Source organism: Silurus aristotelis (genome assembly GCF_946808225.1).
Source record: "Silurus aristotelis genome assembly, chromosome: 10".
Lineage (NCBI taxonomy): Eukaryota > Metazoa > Chordata > Actinopteri > Siluriformes > Siluridae > Silurus > Silurus aristotelis.
Window position 1 is genome coordinate 8,872,872 of NC_139583.1, and position 24,318 is coordinate 8,897,189.

Here is a 24,318-nt window from a genome sequence, read left to right on the forward strand (position 1 = left end):
AGTACAGTACAGTCTGCAAAAGAGAACTATAAACAAGAGTGTACTTGTAAACATAAACACAATATTGTGCAAAAACTGCAAGAGCAGAAATCTTCTTCTTCGTTGTCTTTCGGCTTCTCCAATTTGGGGTTGCCACAGTGGATCATCCGTCTCCATACCCCCCCTGTCCTTTACATCTGCCTCTTTCACACCAACCACCTGCATGTCTTCCTTTACCACATCCATAAACCTCCTCTTTTAGCTTTCTTCTTTTTCTCCTTCCTGGCGGCTTCATCCTCGGCATTCTCCTACCGATATACCCCATGTCCCTCCTCTGCACATGTCCAAACCATCTCAATCTCGCCTCCATCACCTCTGAAAACAGAAAAGAGCTTAGAGCCAATACTTGATGCAGTCCAACCTCAACCTTAAACCAGTCTGTCGTTCCTACTGCACACTTTACTGCTGTCACACTGTCCTCATACATGTCCTGCACCACCCTCAAATACTTCTCTGCCACACCTGACTTTCTCATACAATACCACAACTCCTCTCTCCACCCTGTCATACGCTTTCTCTTAATCCACAAACACACAATGCAACTCCTTCTGACCTTCTCTATACTTCTCTATCAACATTCTCAAAGCAAATAATGCGTCTGTGGTGCTCTTTCTCGGCATGAAGCCATAATGTTGCTCACAGATGGTCACCTCTTCTCTCAGCCTGGCTTCCACTACTCTTTCCCATAACTTCATGGTGTGACTGATCAACTTTATTCCCATGTAGTTACTGCAGGTCTGCACATCTCCCTTATTCTTAATAACCGGCAAGAGCAGCAATCGAGAGGTGCAAAACAGCATGTAAAAAGAATAATATGATTATAATATAATCTAGCTGGTGCTGGAGAAATGGATGTGTTTGAGTTCAGGTTGTAACAGTCCAATAACATACAGTTGAGAGTGTGTGTGTGTGTGTGTGTGTGTGTGTGTGTGTGTGTGTGTGTGTGTGTGTGTGTGTGTGTGTGTGTGTGTGTGTGTGTGTGAGTTTGGTACAGTTCAGTTCTGTGTGTTGAGGAGCCTGATGGCTTGAGAGAAAAAACTGTTGCACAGTTTGGATGTGAGGGCCCGAAGAAGAAGAAGATTAATTGTTTAATTAATTTATAGTTAATATTTAGATAAAAACTTGATCTTCTGATTAGTGGAGAGGTGGTAGCTCAGTGGTTAAGGCAGTAGACTATGAATTAATAGGTCACAACTTCAAATCCCAGCACCAGTGAGCTGCCACAGCTGGGCCCTTGAGCGAGGCCCTTAACCCTTATCTGCTCAGCTGTAAGTCACTCTGGATAAGGAGGCCAAATGCAATAAATGTAAAATTATTAAAATCTTGACCTGAAATAAATTGTGACAGTCCACCATATCGGACTATGACTATAATAAAAAAATTTGAAATAAAAAAAATCTAAATAAAACACACTTTCTACGATAATATAAAAAATAAAAACAGAATTAAATCATTTCTTAAATGTAATTACAACAAATGACATAAATATATGTAACTCGATTGAAGTTGGCCCCAATCTGACGTGTCTTTTATTTTGAAGAGTAGAGTGTTGGCCGTGGCCTCTGCTGTTCCTGGGTAGTTGCTGTGAGCTTCGCCGTTGCTCGAGTTGACACAAGGGCGGTTTGTGTGCCTTTAGAGCGGACCGGTTTCACAGGAGCACGATGACAGAGTGATAAAGCGATTCCTCCTTCTCCCCAGCTCTCTGTCATCATTTATGCTGAGAGCCACATGCAGCAGCAGCAGCAGCAGCGCTCGTCGCCAGGTCTCTATTCACATCACTAACGCTAGCAGGCTAGCTATTGTACTGGGGTTCAACCCGAAATGGCGCCCTGTCCGAAATGTAGTTCACTACTTAGTCTTCAAAAGGTATTGTATGTTACCCTATGTAGTGCACTAGTGTAGGGAGTAGGAAGCGATTTGTGATTCGACCGTTGGTCTATGGGTTTATTTGGAACTAGTTAAAAGGCTGCTCTGGGTTGATCCTGGGTTTGTTTGTCAGTGCTGTAGAGAATAAAGACATGTTTCTTTTTTTCTTTTCAGACTTTTTTACATGGTGTATATGCAGGATGTGTCTAGTTTGAAAGTGTTTTCTAATTTATTGTCATCATTTTGGAGACAGGTTTAGAGGGAGGCGATGAAATGGAGGGTGTGAAGGAGAGGCAGGTTGGACTTTCTCGGCCTCACAGGCTCAGCGAGACGTCAAAGGTATGTTCTAAAGCTTTCTTACGAAACGTAACGTAAAAAGTGAAGTATAACCGGTGATGTTTTTCCTCTGGTTCCAGGTGTATCGATGGGCTGACCAAGCCATTTACCTCCTGCAGGGTTTGAATGAGCAGCGAGAATGTGGGCAGTTGTGTGACGTGGTGTTGGTGGCGAACAGCCAGCGGGTTCATGCTCATCGTGCCCTGCTGGCCGTCTCCAGCCCGTACTTCCAGGCCATGTTCACGCTTGGGATGAGAGAAGAGCGCCAAGCCGAGGTGGAGCTCGTAGGTGCCTCGTATGTGGGGGTTAAGGCAGTCGTGGACTTCCTCTACAGTGGCGAGTTGCCTCTGGATGGTGGAAACATCGACTACGTCCTGGAGACGGCTCACCTCCTGCAGGTCTGGCAGGCTGTCGATTTCTGTTGCCAGTATTTGGAGAAAGAGGTGAACGAGGACAACTATCTGTACTTGCAGGAACTGGCGATGCTTTACAGCTTGGAACGTCTGGACGCCTTCATCGACCGCTTTGTCCTGGAGCGGTTCTCTACCCTCTCCTGCACGCCCAAGTTCTTGAAAGATGTGGGACTCTCCAAACTCTGTTCCTACTTAGCCAGCGAAGATGTACAGCATGAGAGTGAGCAGTCCCTCCTCCAGGCAGCCCTCCAATGGCTCAACCAGAAGCCAGAGCGCTTACCGTTCGCCCACCAGCTCCTGCGTCATGTCCGCTTGGCCCTGATCTCACCTGGGGAGCTAGCGGAGCACGTCCTGCCTGCTGTACGCTCTTTGTTGCACCCGGATTCAGGCTGCCAAGCGCTGGTGGAGGAAGCGCTAAGCTACCACGCTCACGTCAGTGCCCAGCCTGTACTACAGACGGCGCAGTCAGCGCTGAGAGGAGGAGTGGAGCGCCTGCTGCTGGTTGGGGGAGAGGTGTACGAGCGTGGCGAAGAGCTGAGCACTGACGTGAGCTGGCTAGATAAAGAAGCAGGAGTGTGGGTGGTAGAGACACAACTACCCGCTCAGAGGAGCCACCACTGCGTGGCGGTGCTTGGGGGATTCATCTTTATCGCCGGAGGAAGCTCGTCACGCGATAACGGGGGAGACGCAGCAAGCAACATACTCTACCGATATGATCCGCGTAACAACATGTGGTCCAAGGTAAATACACTGGTCAGGCAAACATGACATTATAACATTGACAGGTGAAGTGATTAACACTGATTATCTCTTCATCATGCCACCTGCTAGCGGGTGGGATATTTTAGGCAGCAAGTGAACATTTTGTCCTCAAAGTTGACGTGTTAAAAGCAGTGTGAGGATTTGGGTGATCAGTATCTATTAAAAGTGTCCAAGGAAGAAACAGCAGTGAACCGGCGACAGGGTCGTGGGCTGTCTGAGGCACATTGATGCACGTGGTGAGCGAAGGCTGGTCCGTGTGGTCCGATCCAACAAACAAGCTCCTGTAGCTCACATTGCTGAATAAGTTAATGCTGTTAATGTACAAAGTGTCAGGACTGTTTTGGCAGCAAAAGGGGGAGCAACACAATGTTAGGGAGGTGGTCATAATGTTATGCCTGATCAGTGTAGTTCAGACTTTATTATGGAACAGGCAGAGGATGATGAACGGTGTGGACAGCAGTATTTTTAAGATGGACGGCCTTTTCTATTTCTCTGGAGGCATGCCATAGAGATTCCCAAATTCTGTTAAAAAACAAATGATGTGGACATCGAACAGCCACCCAATCAGACCATGGAGGCATCTCCGTTTGTCTGTTAATTCGGATCCACCTCTTGTATAAGTATGAAGGGTTCTCGCCTAGAAAGAGTGTGTGTGGGGTATTAATGGAACTGTTTTTGAGTTAAATTCTTAGTCTTTGAGCTTCTCTTACTGTAGGGCGCCAGTATGAACCAGAGGCGAGTGGATTTCTATCTCGGAACCATGGGGGACTGCGTGATTGCTGTTGGGGGACGCAATGAAAGCGGTGCACTATCATCAGTCGAGGTCTATCACCCTGTGGAGGACTACTGGACCTATGTAGCAGGGCTGCCGAGGTCTTATTTCTCTTTTACTACATATTTAAATAGAATAGAATGGACACAATTGTTTGCAGTTCATAGTCATGTGACCAAATAACCAATTATTTTTTTATTTTTACCTTTAGGTTAACATATGGACATGCAGGCACAACACACAAAGGTGTAGTGTACATCTCAGGAGGCCACGACTATCAGATCGGACCTTACCGACGTGACATGCTCAGTTATGACCCGAGCGCGGGCGACACGTGGGCGGAGCGGCAGGCCATGACCCTGGCTCGTGGCTGGCACTGCATGGCGTCGCTGCATGACCAAATCTATGTCATCGGTGGCAGTGATGACCACGAGGACAGCATGGAGCGATTCGATGTGTTAGAAGTAGAGGCATTCGATCCTCACACGGAGCAGTGGAGCAGGGTCGCCCCGTTGCGCTACCCAAACAGCGAAGCAGCTGTTGCCGTATGGGACGGCAAGATTTACGTAATGGGAGGCTACACCTGGGAGCACATGGACTTCTCAGAAAACACTCAGGTGTTCGTTCCGGAAAAGGGCCAGTGGGTGATGGGACCCAACCTGCCCAGGTACATTGCCGGAGCCTCAGCGTGTGTGTGCACAGTCGGAGCTCGGCAGGCCTGCAGCACTGAGCAGAACAGGACAGGAGTGAAGGAAAAAGACAAACAAAACACGAGCCAAGGACAAGACAGATGACTGGATGCACATAGTTTGCCCTGACGGGGCAGTTATTCTCCTTTCATGCAGGTGACGGCATCAGGGATACATGCCCTTATGAGATACCAGTATTTGTAGGCTGCTTATGGAAGACACGAGTTGAGCAGATTGAGATGGTCTGATGTTAGAGGTGCTTATTCAGTGTAGGAACAACCTGCATTGTCACTCAATCTTGTGCTCCATCGCTGGATTACGTGAAATGTTTGCGTTTGCATTTCTCTATAATTACATGGATTAACACGAGCAATCATTTTTAGTATTAGATAAGAACATTCAATATGTGGCATCTTGTTTAAAAAAAAAAAGAAAGTTTTTATTCTCTTGGTGGCTGATACAGTGTATGTTACACTCACAGTTTGGCACTAACACTTGTGTGTGTGTGTGTGTGTGTGTGTGTGTGTGTGTGTGTTTGTCGAACAGATTGTTTCAAATCTTGTTCTGCAATCTAAATAGCAGCACTCACAGAGAGCACCTGTGTGTCTCACGTATTCACAACGTTTCAATTAAAAGGGTAGTACGGATGAGATTCCAACCTGCGGGGGAAAAAAAAAGCATCGCTGTTAACAAGTTTGTGTGTTTGTTTTTCGGGCTGATTTGTTAAAAGAAGTGTTTGATTAATAACACAATGAGCCACGTGACGGCTCTTACTGCTCAATGATGCAGGCCTTCCAGCCACGATTCAGAGACCTTAGTGCATTCATATCCTCCAAATCCAGGCAGAAATCAAAGATCTGCAATTATACAAGAGGATATAGTGTACACATTACCGTAAAGGGCTTTTATGAAATCTTCTGTTCATTTACACTGGCCGGTAGGTTGTTTGTGTAAAAATAAAAATGCAGTTTTAACTTTGAATAATAAAACTGGGGCGTTTTGCAAATTTGATCTCTTCTAAACCGCCACAATCCAATGCAAATTGAATAGTTTTCAGGCTGGTGAAATAAATAAACAATTTATTTTTTCCAGTGAGGAGCTCAGAGGAGATGTAAATAGTAGTAAATGAAATTAAAATGTGAATTGCTTTAAATGATGTACTTCTCATTCCACATTTGGTCACTATTTGCTGTTTTAATAACCTCCACTGTGCTGGGAAGATTTCTTTTAGATTTTGGTGGTGTGCTTGTGTAGATTTATGCTCATTCAACCACTGGGGAATTAGTAAGTTCAAGTACTGATGTAGGGTGAGGAGGCCTTCTCCAATTCCAATTCATTCCAGTAGTGGTCAATAGGGTTTGAGCTCAGAGCTCAATAGCAGGCCATTCAAGATCTTCCACTCCAACCCATGTATACCATAACTTCATGGAGCTAGTTTTGTGTACAGCTGCATCATCATGCTGGAACAGGTTTGGGACAACTGAAGGGAAGATTTACTGCTTCCAGTTGTGTGCCTCCAACTTTTTTGGTGACAGTTTGGGGAAGAACCACCTATAGCTGGAAAAGTCAGGTGTCCTGATACTTCTGTCTGTAGAGTGTATTAAACTAATGGTCTAAATGATTTCAGTGATTAAGCAGGGTGTGTAATTTATTAGTTTTATTGTGATAGGCTGTATACGCATCAATACGTATACGCCATGATCATTTCAGAAATATGATACTTTACCAGAGGTCATGGAAAGTACATGATGTGTAGGGCTTTATTAGCTTCACTACCAGATTCCACTGAGAGTTTTTGCCATTTGACATACACAAGTGCCAATGAATTTGGCATGCACAAATAACAGGGAGAATATGCTACATTCAATTTTATGCTGAATCCAGAAGGATGGTGTGGGAACTCATACCCCATGTCTGAGTAGACATATCAGTTAAGTGGCTCAAAGTTCAAATCAGTTTTAACTATTCACTAATGCATTACTAAATGAAGAGAGCTTCCAGTAATTACCTTCGTGTTCTCCAGAATATGGTTGGGTTTAACACTCTTTGGGATCACTGCAACATTCTGTTCAATGTGGTACCGTAGCAAAATCTGCAATACATACAAGGTTCTGCATTTTTAGCAACCGATACACACACACACACACACACACACACACACACATCTCATTTTATTTGTGGAGAGGATATTTTACCTGTGCAGGGGTCTTTTTGTGTTTTGCAGCAATTTTCCCAACCACTGGGTCCTCCAGGAGCTTTTCAGGGTCTTTGTCTCCTCTATGACTGAAGAATTCAAAGAATGAAAGATGAATTTGCATAAAAATCATCATACCTTTTTTTCTAATTAATTTACAACAGAGTTAGTGATCAATGTGAAATATGAACTCACTACTCTTTGGACCTTCCTGGTGAGCCAAAAGGACTGTAGGCTGTGAGAGTGATGTTCTTCGATTTACAATATTCAATCAGATCAGACTGCACAAAGTAAGGATGAAGTTCTACCTACAAATGAAAAGATTCTTATACAGATATCACTCAAGCTGATTAACCCAACATTATTAAGTGTTTTATGTTTATTGACCTGTTTAAATTAGGGGTTTAATCTTGTGTCTAAGCAATAAATCAAAAACATGTAGGCCTGTTCATTTCGACTTTGACATTTTTTATTAAAAACTCTTATAATCTTTTATAACTTTCAAATGGAAAGCCTAGTGATTGGTATGATGGTGGTTGGGGACTATATTGATGTTCTAAATTGTACCTGATTGACTGCTGGTGGAATTCTGGCCACCGAAAGAAGCCTTTCCAGTTGTTGGATTGAGAAGTTGGACACACCAATGCTTTTTACTTTTCCAGCGAACTTGAGCGTTTCCATTCCCTGACATGTACATACACAGTACAGCAAAAGTCATTCTCAAAAACTACTGATGATACGTGCATTTTTTTCGATTCCAGAAAGCTATCTTTACCTTCCACACATCCACATAATCAACGTCTGACGTTAGTATCTTTCCATCTTTCATTGGAAAAAGTTCATTATCAACTTTCTGTGTGGGAAAAAAAAAGACCATTATTTATTGTGCTGAAGTTAAAAAATGCATACAAATGATGATCATTGAATACTTGATAAGTAAACTGTGTGGCTACTACTCTAATTCAATGCTCATCACCATAAAAACACCATTCCCGCTCTGAAGCATGGTGGTGGTACCACCAAGTGCTTGTTGAATGGCATCCCCAAGACATAGTCTATTTTCTTTTATCATTCTTTCATCATTACATTAATTAATAATGTATATAGTTCTATTCTCCACAGTATTGTATATTATGTATTTAGAATGCCCTCATTTCTGCCCTAAGGTGAATGAATATAGTTTTATCATGCAACCTGTAGTCCCACGGGAAAGTGCACCAGATACAGGTCCAGGTACTCGAGTTGCAGGTCACTGAGAGATTTATTCAGACACAGAGGGATGTCCATAGGGGCATGATGAGTGCACCACAACTGCCCAAGTACAAACAGAGACGCTTCATTAGTTTCTCTTCTGAGATTATGTGCAGTAATTACACAAGATTGGCAAAAGAAGACACTTAAGTATTAGCAAACGTTAAGACTATTGAAGGTGGTTGTGCGTAAACATTAGCCTGTTGTATTCACTTGGGAGTATTTGTTTACAGTAGACACAGCAGATTTGTTACACAGACTCACCTTACTCACGATGAACATGTCCTGGCGTCTAATGATTCCCTGCTGCATTTTGGAACGGATTGCCTTTCCCAGCTCCACCTCATTCTGATAACTGTAGGCCGTGTCCAAGTGGCGGTAACCAGCAGCTATAGCTGTCTCAACCGCACCCTGACACAGTTCTGAGCTTGTCCCCTGATCACCATGTAATAAAACAGTAATGTACAGCCAGTTTCACTTTACACGTTCATAAGGGTGTAAAGAAATACAGCTTATATTACAGTATTTCATCAAGAAGTTTTTTAAATACCAAATAAGGGCCAAATGTTCATCTCTCACAGAAGGGAGTTACACTGTGTTCATGCTGCTCATAAATCTGATGACTGGCCATAATGTCACATGATTTATTACACAATAGAAATTAGGTATATTATTAGATAGCAGTGTGCATTAAAGGTTTTGCAGATGTTTAGGGCTTGTAAGCTAATGAAAGTAATTCTGTTTGGAACCCACTCTGACAGGAAAATGTTTTTGTATGGATCTATATTGAGCCATTTTGGGTTCCTTTAAATAAAAGGAAAAAAACACCCTTCTTCTCACTTTTCTCTTCCCCTTCTCATTTGCAGTTACACAGGGAGTTTCCACAGAAATTGAACCCAGCATAGGATATATATTATTTTATTTTATGGAAAAAGATTTTAACACCTTTTGAATGATTTTGTGTAAAAAGCAGCTATATGTTGTGTTTCTTTGCAAGATTTTTTTATTTTGGAATCAACAATAAAATTTAGTATAGTAAAAATCTTTACAGTGTTATTAATACTTATATATCATATGGTCATTCTAAAAACCACGGTACTATTATTTAACCATGTTTTACTATAGTAGGTAGAAAACAATAGTAAAACACTTTCCATAAGACGACTGTACTGATTCAGTTGGGGACTTTTCTTTATGCTATTAATTGAATGAAATTATAATCGCTGATCATAAGTAAATGCTAAAACAATAATTTACCCATAATTCAGTTAGAATGTTCTCATAGTCTTACAGCTCTCAAATACCCTCATTATACAAAAATCAAAGTAATAAGTAATATGATTCCTGTTAAAACATGGTAAACATGCAGGATATGGTGTAATCCATCCAACTACCCAGTCCATAGATCATAGAGAATGTAATCGAGACTAATCAGGTGTGTCCATCTCAACTGGCATGTAAACAGTTAGCTGTTGTTTTATATATAAGCAGACAGTACCTACGTTTATTATTGAATAATTATCGCTCATACACTTTCACTAACCAGGCTGGAGGCTGCTTATTTATTAACAGGAGCAACACATAGATTGCTGTATAGCCCAGATTAGGAATATCAAACTAAAAAAGAAATATACTTTCTAAATCATTACGTTATTAGTGTAATAATCATTTCTCAGAGTTTTTTTCTTTTTTTTATCAAGCAATCTAGCATTGACCTATTTTCCTGGTGTGTATTGCTGTATATATTCTGTATACATTCTTTTAAATTGGATTTATTGTGGTTCACTATTTTCTGGGAAACAGAGCATTAATAAGGATTCAGACAAATCCTGCAGAAGCACTTCCATAGCTGCTGATAGAATTATTTATATAGGTTTATGCAATCATTAGATCTTCATATAAGGCCTTGTTTCAAAAAATGTAATAAATAATATTACCTTTCCCTTCCATGTTCCCAGCCCCAGCAGTGGCATCAAGTTGCCATCATTTAGGTCTATATTCCTAGGCTGTTCACTGCTCTCTTCCATATGGGAATGTTTTTAATAACAGATGAATATGTTGGTTTTTTTCTGCTGTTACTTTTGTCTTCTGTCTTTTACTTGTCCCTGTTGTACTGCTCTTTTACTCTCCCTTCTTCCCTGCTGTTTGTCGCTTACTTTATCTAGACAGTTAATCATTTAACTTTAAGCTCTCTCTCTCTCTCTCTCTCTCTCTCTCTCTCTCTCTCTCTCTCTCTCTCACACACACACACACACACACACACACACTCTCTCTCTCTCTCTCTCTCTCTCTCTCTCTCTCTCTCTCTCTCTCTCTCTTCTCTGTGGTGTGCGTTCTTTACCTCTATTGTGCATGTATGAACTGCAGTTGGCAAAATTGAGGAAAGTGACCTTAACAGCTTAACCCACGTGATACTCTCCCATTTCCTCGAAAACAGCATGAAAATCAGGAAGTGAACTTGCACTCTTTCTCTCTCTCTCTCTCTCTCTCTCTCTCTCTCTCTCTCTCTCTCTCTCTCTCTCTGAGGACATAATTCTATGCAGGCAATGAAGATCTAAAGATTCCTTATATGAAATTTCAAAAGCATGTTTACATTATTTGATATATGCAATACTTATTTTATAAAGACATGTATCTAATATATGCAGATATCATTCATGAAGTATATAGAATAATATCAAATATATAAAGTATTTGTAACTATATCAAAGAACAGTTAATACCATTTATTTATCAAAAACCTATAAGAATCTACTCATACAGAACTTTTTTCTTTGTGTAATTCATATATTAGACAACAGGGGGCAGCAAAGATATAGAATGTTGAAACGGTTTCACAATTCCTAAACCTGAAGGACTGAAGTCAAACCCTTCTGCATTACCTAAAGTCTGAAACAAATATATTATTGCTTAGTAATAGTTTTCCTAAGATGTTTGTAGCAATAAATATATTATTATAAAGTATACAAATATATTACCACACTTAAGGAGAACATTGAGGAGGACACACTATAGCAGGCTACCCAAGATCCTCCTCTCCAAACCATGTAAACCACATCTTTATGGAGCTCGCTTTGTGCACAGGGGCATTGCCATGCTGGAACAGGTCTGGGTTTCCATGTGTTCCAATACTGTTAGACAGCTAGATTTGAAGTTAAATAACAATAAATGTGAATAATTAAGAAATTATTCATAATTTTGTATCCAAATTCGTTTAGACATCATTTAGATTGTATTAGTAATATCCGGTAGTTGTATGTGTAAATATTTATGTACGTGTATTCAAACCACAATGCTCCAACGTTTATTGTAAGTTTTTATTTTAAATAAATGTTATATTTATATATACGCTGGACCCTACGCTGATTTTCTTCATGAGTTTGCTTGTTTTCTCTCAGACCTCCTGATCAGCTTTGATAAAGTGCTGCTTGTAGGAGATTTTAATATTCATGTAGATGATGAAAACGATGCCCTAGGATTATCATTTGTCGATTTACTAAACTCTTTTGGAGTTAAACAAAACGTCACCAGACCAACCCACCGCTTTAACCACACACTAGACTTAATAATATCCCACGGAGCAGACGTCACTGATATAAATATTTTACCTCAGAATGATGACATCACAGACCATTATCTCCTACTGTACACACTACCGGTAGAGCAGATTAACCGTGTTTCACCACGGTATCGACTTGGTAGGACTATTATTCCAACCACTAAGGACAGATTCATAAATAACCTGCCTGATTTATCTCAGTTTCACATTAAACCCATAAATGCTGATCATCTTGATGAGATGGCGAACAACATAGACCTTATCCTCACTAGCACTTTAGACACTGTTGCCCCCATCCGGTTAAAAAAGGTTCGAGAACAAGCACCTGCACCTTGGTATAATAGTCATACGCATGCCCTAAAGAGAACAACACGTAATCTGGAGAGAAAATGGAGGAAAACTAAATTGGAGGTATTTAGAATTGCGTATAAAGACAGTATGCTTAGCTACAGACAGGCGCTAAAAGCTGCTAGAGCTAAACACCTGAGCAAACTCATAGAAAATAACAAAAACAATCCCAGGTTCCTTTTCAGTACAGTCGCTAAATTAACAACAAATCAGGGATCTGAAAAATGTGTTCCATCACAGTTTAGTAGTGAAGACTTTATGAATTTCTTCACTGAAAAAATAGATAACATTCGAAAAACAATTGTGGCAGTTCAACCTCTGACAGCATCTCCCGACACAATCGTACTTACAACCCCACAACTACACTGTTTTACATGTATAGGACAGGAAGAGCTGTATGATGCTATTATGAAAGCTAAATCAACAACATGTCAGTTAGATCCAATTCCCACTAAACTACTGAAGGAAGTGTTATATACAGCTGGTGAGCCTCTTTTAAATATTATTAACTCCTCACTATCGTTAGGTCATGTCCCTAAATCCCTCAAGTTAGCAGTTATTAAGCCCCTCATTAAAAAACCTAATCTGGATCCAAACACGCTATCGAATTACAGACCAATTTCAAATCTCCCATTTATGTCTAAGATTTTAGAAAAGATTGTCGCTGCCCAGTTATGTAACCACTTGCAGGAGAACAATATCTTTGAAGAGTTTCAGTCAGGTTTTAGGCCCCATCATAGCACAGAAACTGCTCTAGTTAAAATCACTAATGACCTGCTTTTAGCTTCAGACCAAGGCTACATCTCCCTATTAGTTTTACTAGATCTTAGTGCTGCGTTCGACACTATAGATCATGATCTTCTCCTCGATCGCTTACAGAATTACATCGGTATTCAGGGACAGGCATTAAGCTGGTTTAAATCCTACCTGTCCAATCGTTACCATTTCGTAGATTTAAATGGAGAGCTATCCAGGATAATGCTAGTAAATTATGGCGTGCCACAAGGGTCAGTTCTGGGACCCCTGCTTTTTACAATATACATGCTTCCATTAGGAAATATTATTAGAAGGCATGGAATTAGCTTCCATTGTTATGCTGATGATACCCAGCTATATATTTCATCCAAACCAGGCGATACAGCTCAATTAGCTCGCATAACTGAGTGTGTTGAAGAAATAAGAGATTGGATGACCCATAACTTTCTGCTATTAAATCCTGATAAAAACGGAGATTTTGCTCATCGGCCCAAAAAATAGTACACAGAAGCTCCAGCATCTCAGCCTGCATTTAGACGGTTGTTCTGTAACTACTAGTTCAACGGTAAAAGACCTGGGAGTTATTTTAGACAGCAACTTATCTTTTAAAAATCACATCAATCAAGTTACAAAAACAGCCTTCTTTCACCTTAGAAATATTTCTAAGCTAAGAAATATGTTATCTATATCTGATGCAGAGAAGCTCGTCCATGCGTTTATGACCTCTAGAATAGACTACTGTAATGCATTACTAGGTGGATGTCCTGCATCATTAATAAACAAGCTTCAGTTAGTTCAGAATGCCGCAGCAAGAGTTCTTACTAGGTCAAGAAAATACGATCATATAACCCCAATCTTATCGTCCCTACATTGGCTTCCTATTAAGTTTCAAATAGACTACAAACTACTGCTACTCACTTATAAAGCACTAAATGGTTTGGCTCCCATGTATCTATCCAGTCTCTTAACACGCTACAATCCGTCACGCTCCCTGAGATCTCAAAACTCTGGGCTTCTAGTAGTTCCTAGAATAGCAAAGTCCACTAAAGGCGGTAGAGCATTTTCACATTTAGCTCCTAAACTCTGGAATAGTCTTCCTGACAGTGTTCGGGGTTCAGATACACTCTCCCAGTTTAAGTGTAGATTAAAAACATATCTTTTTAGCAAAGCCTACACATAACACACATCACGCACATCACATCACAACCTTGTGCTCCAGAACATCTGATCACATGCACATTATCAACTTGTGCTGTTAATATCATGAACAGCAGCTACGCTAATTCCTCTCCACTGCTTCTCTTTCTCTCCCCATCCCGAGGCTTCCTGAGGTTTGGCCAGCTCCAGTCACGTCCCACCTCGTGAAGATTATGGACCTATGGATGATCATGGAGAAGTAGATGCCGAGTGTTTAAAGGCCCTGGCATGGAGAAGCTGATGCTGGATCTATGATGATCACAAATTGTTCTGTATTGTTGAAAGATTTATGACCAAACTTTTGATGTCACCCATATGAGGATGGGTTCCCCTTTGAGTCTGGTTCCTCTCAAGGTTTCTTCCTCATATCATCTAAGGGAGTTTTTCCTTGCCACTGTCGCCACGGCTGCTCATCAGGGACAAACGCACACCATTCACCTTCACTGTTGTTTTCTGTAAAGCTGCTTTGAGACAATGTCTGTTGTGAAAAGCGCTATACAAATAAACTTGACTTGACTTGACTTGACTTATATATAATACTGAAAAAATCCTATAAAGAAAATACACAAAGATAAAAAAAGTGTTTATAAAACCTTGTTTATAATATGGTGGGGTTGTGAATGTGTTATACAGATATCACTTAAAGAGACCTGGGTATCTTTAAGATAATTGTGGGTTCAAAGACAAGCACTAATGTTCAACAATCTATTCAGAATATTACATGTTATAACAGATGAACAGATAAAGTTAAATTCCAGAGGTGGCATTCTTTGGTGTCAGTCAATAATGATGCAATAATGATGAGACATGTGGCTTCTTTTTAACCTCTAAACCGAACAAGGATGAATATACAACAACTATATACATATACAAAAGGAATTACTACAGTTTACAAATAATAAGTACAAGATTTACATGAGACTCTACTTGTCCATAGAAAAAAAGCAGATAGTAGGTAGCATGCATAATATAAACAGGGTTGCAAGGCTAAGCTAATTCATGTCTTTTAGATATAAAAAGATGAATAAAAATAAAGCTGGTTTGGCATCCATATCATACTGTTTTCTGTTCAGAACTGTCAGGTTGATTATCTAGAGGGAAACGCCTCCTCTAATCTAAATTGTGTGACTTTGGGCTGATGTCTTTTAGTACATACTACTGACAGTTTTATAATGTATGTAAAGGAGATGGATAATTTACTAAAAGTAAACAGAATAAGCGTACGCCATCCAGTCAGAGTACAAACTACATAGAGTGACAGATTAGAAAAGCATACTGTCTGTTTACCATTATGTCTGGCATTCAATTTTGGGATATTATGGACTCTTAAAATCAGCCTGCCTATCTGCCCTCCTAACTACCATGTGGGTGTATGTAATAGTTTATGAGATCACTGTGATCAATGATCATCAATGAGATCTTTGGATATAATTGCAATTTACAGACCTAATATTACATTCAAAGGTGTTAGCTAGTCCTTATTATGACCATATCACTATATCATGATACAGTTGGTCATCACCTGTTTAGGCCTGTGCATAGAATATTTAGCTTCCTTCAGAAATAAAACATTAGTCCCTCATTCAAACCAAAAGAAGGGAATCTCACTGTCTATTACATGTACACTTTTTTAGTTGTTTGCTCTTTCTCTATATCTTGTTCTCTATCACTCAACATCCCCTTACTGGTCCAGGTCGTTGCTGTCTTGGCTGCGAGGTCTGTAGTGGCGTGCACAGAATTCCCGAATTCGTTCGCATGCTTCCACCATCATTTCCTCTGGAACTGTCAGCACAATCCGGAAGAAGTTTGGGTATTCAAATGCCTGAAGAAAGAAATACAATTATTATATAGTTTGTTTTTAATCTACAGTGTCACTACATAGTTGAAAAATAATTTTTGTCTCTATAATTCTTTTTTTAAGGTCCAAATTATGTACAGAATTAGAACAGATAATAAATGGAAAGAAGTTGAGTATTGTACTGTTGCAGGTAGGCAGAACACGGACTGTTCAGTCACCAGCCTCTCAGTGAACTCCACATCGTTCTGGAAGTCTGGAAAGTGCTCCATTTCAATTCCAACCTAATAAGGAACACATATATTTAATATTCTCATACACTATGGCAATTACAAGCCATTGTAAAACTGACACCAGTATAACTATGTTTTTAATTTGTATTAAAATATTACCATGAGGTACATGGCTCCAGATGGCAATACTGGATTAAGTCCAGGAACAGTGGACAGCTCTGAGAAGCAAATATCTGCATTTGACTGTAAATAATAATGAAGAGTTACAATACGTATTTTAAGGGTTATGTGTCCTATTTTAATATTTAATCAGTCACATTGGTTACCTTTATAAAGCTGATTGTGCTTTGATAGAACTCTGAGGGGGTATTTTTAAAGATGCTTTCTAGTGCCCCCTGGATAACTGTACAGGCTCCCAAAATGCGCTGACTGAGCTTGACAAGACCGTCACGAATCTTAAGACAAAATCATTGAGAATTATGTACTGTAAATCTAATGCTGATATATTTGATACAAGATTTGAATTATTACACTTTAGCACACCTCTGGCCCGAAAATGTTATTGCGATCGTGGATGAGGATCCAGCCGAGTCGCCATCCTGGAACAAGCCAGCGTTTAGCCAGACCGCCACAGGACAGAATAGGTACATCACTGCTGAGAGGAGCCAGGGAATGAAAGTCACAGTTGGGAAAGACCTGAAAAAGTTTAGAACTATATCAGAGATGTGTGATGCAGTGTAGCATAAGGTTACCTTGGCAGTTATTTCTATAGTTTGTGTCTAAAAAATAAATATTGGTATATATGAATTAGAATGAATTAAACAGCAATAACAGCAAAAAATGATATTATTATCAAATCGAATAGAATGGGCTTTTTGTAGGGGATAACCATGAATGTTTTTTTTTTTAAATATATATATATATTTTTTTTTTTGTGGTGGTTTGTACTTGAAAATTTTCATGCAGTTAAAAAAAGTGGAAAAAAAACAATAGTGAAAAGGGAAGGAGGGAGAGAGCAGTGTATTCATATAGTATGTGAGGTTTCCTGTCTGGTTCTCATTAGCATTGAGCCTTAATGTTGGGCAGACAGATACGCCCCACTTCCTATTGGCTGTAGGCAGAGACTGTAAAACTGGCAATTTAGGGAAAGAAAATCTGTCTCAATGGCTCATTTACAAATACCAGCAGAACACGTGATTTTATCCATAAGGTTCAAACCACCAGGAACGCATGTCCCCCTCCAATTACGTCTCTGCACGCTAAACCTGGGGGGGGCGGGGGCGTACCAGAATCACAACATTAAACTGGTCTAAACGCATCACATATCTCTCTCTCTCTCTCTCTCTCTCTCTCTCTCTCTCTCTCTCTCTCTCTCTCTCTCTCTCTCTCTCTCTCTAAACTCGTTCTCAAAGTCCAACAGGCATGTGTTATGATAAACACATGTAAAAAGTGCACAGTCATTGTGGGTGGAAGCTACATGCATTGCAGACATATCCAAACATATACTGCATCTTGCTGTACAGATCAATCAGAAATAATTTCATCTCCTGTATAAAAATTTGTGATCATGTCTCCTATTGGTGTCTTATGTCTCCTCATATGATTCATGCTGATAAATCTAGTTTAATATTTGGTGGATACATGATTTATGGCATAATCTTCAACAGCGATTCCCTTGCTATATCACAGGAAGAAATCTGCTCCCTTTAACCCTCTACTGATAGACTTCTTTCCTTGATCCTGACTGCGTGGATTATTATTTCTTTAGAAATAAATGCATTTGCATACGTTGTATAATGATTTGAACCCTTTACACTCGCACTTTACTTTACCCTTGATGACCTGCGGCTTGCTAAAACCTGATATGTTGCCAACACACAGTTCTGTAATCGATTCTGTGCTGATGAAGTGTTTGGCCATATTTCTTCTAACTCTCTGATACGAAACGTGTAATGCCAGAAACCTCTTTCAAACTAAAGACAAATATGAAGCTGTGGCAACTGAAGCCTGAACTGAGGCTGGAAAATTGCCTCTTTAGCTGCAGATATAAATTCTCCAATTTGATTGGTCAAAATAAGTTTACATGTTTTATAACAGCAGTTCAAACAGTACTGGCTATAATTCTTATCATATGCATTATGATGCATTTGTTATAATACAGATGACATAGTGTATAATCATTGATGTGATGATGAGCTCTAGATTTTTGGAAGAATTCTCCAATGCCAGTTCTTTGTAAGTTCTGATAACAGGCTTTGCAAACATTTAAAGGAAACTACACAGAGATAAAAAGTATGAAGTGCTGTTCATAATTAAATAATACATGTTTTGTTTTGACCAATTCTCAGCATTGTTTGATGACCTACTATGTCAATAGAGTGGTTTTACAGACAAATAATTATGTTTGTAATATAGTTATAATATATAATTCTAACACCACCATAACCCCCCCCCCCCCCCCCCCATAGTGACAGTACTATAAAAAAAAGAACAGATTGTAATGTGTGATTTTTCTCACTCACCATATCTCCATAGATCTCATCTGCTAGGATAGGGAGACAGTGTCTTGAAGCAACTACAGCACAGCATAAAAAAATAGATTAATATTCATGAACAAAGAGAGCTGTCTAAAGTAAAATACAGAAACAACTCAACATAATCAAATAGACCAAGCTGTCTGAATAAATGAAACACACCTGAGAGGATGTTCTGCAAGTGCTCTTTGGTAAATACAGAGCCACAGGGGTTAGATGGGTTGTTGACAATCAGACAGGTTGTCTTCTCATCAATCAGACTCTCCAAGTGTTGGAGATCAATCTCCCAGGACTTCTCTGGCTAAAGACAAAATCATGTTCTTTTACACACAAGGAGAAATGCTTTATCTGAGTAAATTCAACACTGAGTGATATTTATTATCATAGTTAATGGTTGACAGACAGCTTTTAATGGAGTTGATTAATTTCCTCTTACATGCACTGCATGTATATACTTTAATTAAACTGCAAGACTAAAAATTGGCATGTGCCATGTTTGATGTATTAAAAATAACTGCAAACTTGGAATTGTATTTGTTTCTTTGCTAGATATGTTGATGTATGTCCACATTATTTAAAGAGAAATAAACAATAGACTGTTATGATGTGGCTCATTATAAGTAGCAAGTATCATTGTTAATGTCTATGCAAGATTACTGCAAACATCGTTCCCCATGATTTATCAGCACAATACCTAATGACCACGTATGAATACACAGACACCATTTGATATCACCAGAAATCACCCACTTTCCTGATTGATAAAAAAAAAAAATCTAACTTAATCAACATCACTCCTTATTGTTAAATCATATTTAACTGTGTTTTTTTTAAATAAGATTACATACCAGTAGGTTGTACAATTTGACCTGGATGCCCATTGATACAGCTAGAGTTTTGTATAGAGAAAATCCAGGGCAAGGAACCAAGATATTGTCTCCTGGATTACACAGAACACTGATGGCCAACTCAATAGCCTGGCTACATCCACTGGTCAGGATCACATCCTATAGCAAAAAAAAACACATTTAGGATTTTTACATTTTACACTGTTGATGATGTCTATTTTATATGATAGAGGAATTATGAAACGGGCGTGCTCACATTAGCTTCCAATGGAGCGCTTGGCTGTCTGTAAAAGTTTGCCACAGCCTCTCTGCTCTTATGGTAACCTGATAATAATAATAATAATAATAATAATAATAAGATCAGAACAATGTTGAACATTTTACTGCACACATTAAACTTGCAAATAATAATACACTACACAAGTTTCTGGTTAAAAAAAATGCGAGGAAAACCATGGATTAATGAGTTTTCCATTTTTTCCCTGTCATTATTTTTCTTTAGATTGAGCAGGCTTGGATGTGCGATGTCTCACCTACTGATGGAGCATAACCATTGTATTTGTGCGAATCGACAGCTTTCTTCACAGCCTGCAGCACACTTTCATCTGTAGGCAAGTTTCCAAATACTGTAGGATCACCTGAGGAAAACAAATGGAAGCACAATCTCAGACACTTTAAAGAAAATTACCCACCACACAATATTGTAATATATATGGTTAAGGCAAAGTGTAAAAAATGGCAGTATGTTTTGATTAATATTGGATGAAAACAGCTCTGTTAATATTGTGGACTGAAACACTAGGTTTATATAAATGCACTTATTCCAATAGTTATTATTCCTAAAGTATATAAAGAAAAAAACAACATAAAAACAAAAAGAGAAACTTGTATGGCAGACAATGCATGTTACTAAGAATAAATGGAATATTATGTTTTGTTCTTTAGCAATACAAATTATTATTAATATGGTGACTTCTTCTTCTACAGCTGTGTTTTTCGCTCAAGTGAAAATAAGGTATATGAGGGATTGTCTGATCAAAGTAAATTATAGGTTATGTGTTGTTCTGCTGTCTTACCGATGGACAGGGCGATCATGGGTTTGTCCGGGTTCGGGGTGAGCTTCATGCCGTCGACTATAGCACGGATGGGATTCAGGGTGTTCTTGGCCATCTCCGACGCCCGCACACTCCAGCGCTGACCGCGGGCTCGCAGTTTCAGGGCGCTGATCGAGTTCCCGTTGAGGACAGTGACCCCGTTCCCGTACATGACGCTGTCGCCGTTCACTTCGTTCATTCCGTGACCAATAAACGTTTTATCTCCGTGAAAACCGTTCATTTTCCCGACACGTGCCATTTTCTCTAAAGCATAAACCAAACAAAAATACAAACAAACAACATTTATAAATAGATGCACGTATGCAAGCATATAATAATAAGAATAATAAAAATCATCATCATCATCATCATCATCAAATTCATAATAATAATAATGATAATGATGATGATGATAATATTTAAATATCTAATATTATTATCATGCTAATTATTATTATTATTATTATTATTATTATTAGATGATGCAGCACGTTGTGCATCTCACAAACCCTAACTAACTGGTTTCCAGAATGTTCTGGCAACATGCTTGTATGCTTTCAAATTTTGCTTTCTGAAGTAAAAAAAAGCATTTTTCCCCTTAACTCCATTTGGCTTTTCCCTGAAAGCATAATAAAAATTTTTTTTTTGTTTCTTCTAACATCCCAATCCAATGCAAAGTTTCAACTGATGAAACTGCTTAGAAACCCTTCTCTAATGTTAGGAGAACAGTCACACTCAGATAAACCCAAACCAACCTACCATAATTCAGAAAAAGATTGTGAATAAACATTAAACTATTATACTGGGGTATGTTTATAATAAAACTAAATGGTAACTCTGCATCAAAATATATGATAATTTCTACATACCAATAGTGCAAAAGCAGAAAAACAAATAAACAAACAAACAAAAAAATGTATCCACAATTTTTTTATAAATGTGAAACACACAAATATCTAAATGAACCAAACAACTTGCAACATTACCAACTGTTAAACATTTAGTATCATATGCATTGTGTAATTCTAAAATTATTAATGTATATACTAGTAATATGGTTATTAGAAATACATTAGACATGTTTGTACATGATTAAAAATAATAAGATAAATACCTTTAAAAATAGTCTCAATAGAATTTGCCCCGATAAGAATCTGATTGAATTGTGAAATGCGTTGTGTGGTGTTGTGACCAGTTTTATAGATGAAATGTCTGGCTATACTACCTATGTTTTCATTGGTGGAAACTGAGGGCTGTACCACACACCCCACTTGCATAGCCAACAACGTAAAACAGATGCAAAAGATAGTTAATTGGAACTTTCCAAGAACTGGAATTAGACATGTGATCTGAACCAGATGATCATTCCCAATATGTTCATCACAAGATGATTTGATTTTGCGGTGCATAAATTGTGGGGAAAAAAAATCAAGAGAGGTGCAGAATCAATTTATTCTTAGCAAATTAATGTTATTGGCTGAAGTGAACAAAACTGATAACATCCATGCAGTGATTCTATCTCGTTCAGTTTCGAAATGAATCTGGAACATATCCCATGGTATGTGGTGGCAATACATTATGGATGGACAATCACAGAGCACCATACACACATCTACAAACACATTTACACATTGAGCTCATTTAGAGTAAATGGTTCAGCTATTGTTATGTTTTTTGTGGAAGAACATGAAAGCCCTGATGGAAACTGAAATGGACACAGGTAAATATGAAATATAAACCACACAGGATTGAACCAGAGACCATGCTGACATTCCAATCTGTAGACTTTTCCTCATTGCTCTCAGTAACAATTCATAGTGGAAGTCTGAGGGTAAAAGGCAAAACATCTGCCCTGCACATGCTACAGTTACGTCAACTAGTGCTGTTTAGCAAATACATAGAGGGAGCAAGTTACATAAGCTACGTAAACAGATGGGCAGTGTTTTTAGGAGATGTAATAAGTGTTGTTGGCTTATGGTTAAACACACTTTATATTGTGAGCATGTATGTGGCTGGACACAACAACAGAAGTAAAGAATAAAATAGAAGTACAGCATAATACTAATATCTAACAGCAACACACCTTTTAAAGGGTCCCAGAAAACGCTGTCTTGTGTATTTTAGAGTTGCTTCTGCTCTATTGTGCACACATATACACACAAACCAATATTCTTTGTTTATATTCACAATATGTGTGAATTCATTATAAATTACATATAAATCACTACAACTTTAAATAAGATCTGGGGATAATACCATGAGAGCAGTGATTTGGAATTATTAGAAAAAGAGTCTGTGCAGGAGTTGTAAGACTGTAGAGAGAGAGATGAGATGCACTGTTAATTAGTGACGGGTTCAATAAAATATTGGAAGGTGAGTGGATGTCTGAGGAATGGATCAAGGATCAGCTCTGAGCCCTTTCCTATTTGCAGTGGTGATGGACAGGTTGACGGATGAGGTCAGACAGGAGTCTCTATGGACCATGGAGTGTGTGTTAGGGAAGTGAAGAAAAGAGTGCAGGCAGGGTGGAGTGGGTGGAGAAGAGTGGCAGGAGTGATTTGTAATAGAATACCCTTCTTCTGCAAGAGTGAAAGGGAAGGTTTATAGGACTGTGGTGAGACCTGTGATGTTGTATGGTTTAGAGACAGTGGCATTGAGTAAAAGACAGGAGGTGGAGCTGGAGGTAGCAGAGCTGAAGTTGTTGAGGTTTTCGTTGGGAGTGACGACTATGGACAGGATTAGAAATGAGTTCATTAGAGGGACAGCGCATGTACAACATTTTGGGGACAAAGTGAGAGAGGCCCGATTTAAGATGGTTTGGACATGTTTAGAGGAGGAACGTGGGGTATATCGGTAGGAGAATGCTGAGGATGGAGCCACCAGGAAGGAGGAAAAGAGGACGGCCAAGGAAGAGGTTTATGGATGTGGTGAAGGAAGACATGCAGGTAGTTGTTTTGAAAGAGGCAGATGTAGAGGACAGTGTAGTAAGGAGACGGATGAACCGCTGTGAAGCAGCCGAAAAAAGAAGAAGATTAGTAATGGGAAGATCGGATCGTTTTAGGGACTTGGTTTCTTTAAATTTCGTTCATCAAAATGATTGCATCATTTAATCGATTTTGTTTCTTTAATCATCTTTATAGCATAAACCCTAACCCATATATATATATATATATATATATATATATATATATATATATATATATATATATATATATATATATATATATATATATATGGGAGTCACGTTACAAAAGAACGAACGACTCGGACTAGAGGAGTTGAGAGGTAAACTTCTGTACTCAATTCTGTTTCCTGTAGACAACCAATAGAGATTTTGCTATTCTTTGCTCATGCACATCGATGTAAAAATGAACAACTAACACTTTGAGATTCTTCTGAGTCATTAAAGACTTGTTTAAATAAATAATTAATTATGTTCCATCATAATTTATTGCATACATAATTTTACGTGATCCTTGTTGTGGTGGAACAGCGTGTGTGAGAGGTTTTGAATGCTGCATCTGAGCCCTTTGTAGTCCCGAATAAACAAGAAGGTGCAATGCAATGCTGGCTAACGTGCCATTTTTTATCTAATTCATAGTAAATTATAATTCAAATTGCAGTGGTGAACA

The 24,318-nt window shown here is 39.0% G+C and overlaps 3 protein-coding genes across 6 annotated transcripts; 1 reads left to right on the forward strand and 2 right to left on the reverse strand.

Moving 5' to 3' along the window:
- Nucleotides 1-1,565: 1,565 nt before the first annotated feature.
- Nucleotides 1,566-5,312, forward strand: klhl36 (kelch-like family member 36). Of its 4 annotated transcripts, none has more exons than XM_083551940.1 (6): nucleotides 1,566-1,905; nucleotides 2,159-2,244; nucleotides 2,322-2,639; nucleotides 2,715-3,395; nucleotides 4,132-4,289; nucleotides 4,400-5,312. In XM_083551940.1, the coding sequence occupies exons 2-6, from the start codon at nucleotides 2,179-2,181 to the stop codon at nucleotides 4,980-4,982; spliced, it is 1,806 nt and encodes a 601-aa protein (XP_083408066.1). In that variant the 5' UTR covers nucleotides 1,566-1,905; nucleotides 2,159-2,178; the 3' UTR covers nucleotides 4,983-5,312. The 4 variants fall into 4 exon arrangements, with proteins under 4 accessions (XP_083408066.1, XP_083408065.1, XP_083408063.1 ...); XM_083551939.1 differs by having other exon boundaries at nucleotides 1,566-1,801; XM_083551937.1 differs by having other exon boundaries at nucleotides 1,566-1,801; nucleotides 2,322-3,395.
- Nucleotides 4,077-10,638, reverse strand: LOC310731907 (aldo-keto reductase family 1 member B1). The gene is made up of 10 exons (XM_083551984.1): nucleotides 10,260-10,638; nucleotides 8,587-8,757; nucleotides 8,266-8,382; nucleotides 7,847-7,924; nucleotides 7,639-7,755; nucleotides 7,267-7,379; nucleotides 7,073-7,160; nucleotides 6,886-6,969; nucleotides 5,652-5,734; nucleotides 4,077-5,536 (listed from the first exon to the last, which is right to left on the reverse strand). The coding sequence occupies exons 1-10, from the start codon at nucleotides 10,347-10,349 to the stop codon at nucleotides 5,503-5,505; spliced, it is 975 nt and encodes a 324-aa protein (XP_083408110.1). The 5' UTR covers nucleotides 10,350-10,638; the 3' UTR covers nucleotides 4,077-5,502.
- A 4,125-nt stretch (nucleotides 10,639-14,763) lies between these two features.
- tat (tyrosine aminotransferase) lies at nucleotides 14,764-21,937 on the reverse strand. Its single transcript, XM_083551959.1, has 12 exons — nucleotides 21,801-21,937; nucleotides 20,669-20,950; nucleotides 20,126-20,230; nucleotides 19,849-19,916; nucleotides 19,593-19,751; nucleotides 18,907-19,045; nucleotides 18,733-18,785; nucleotides 16,754-16,906; nucleotides 16,537-16,665; nucleotides 16,370-16,453; nucleotides 16,163-16,261; nucleotides 14,764-16,004 (listed from the first exon to the last, which is right to left on the reverse strand). The coding sequence occupies exons 2-12, from the start codon at nucleotides 20,943-20,945 to the stop codon at nucleotides 15,864-15,866; spliced, it is 1,407 nt and encodes a 468-aa protein (XP_083408085.1). The 5' UTR covers nucleotides 20,946-20,950; nucleotides 21,801-21,937; the 3' UTR covers nucleotides 14,764-15,863.
- Nucleotides 21,938-24,318: the final 2,381 nt, after the last annotated feature.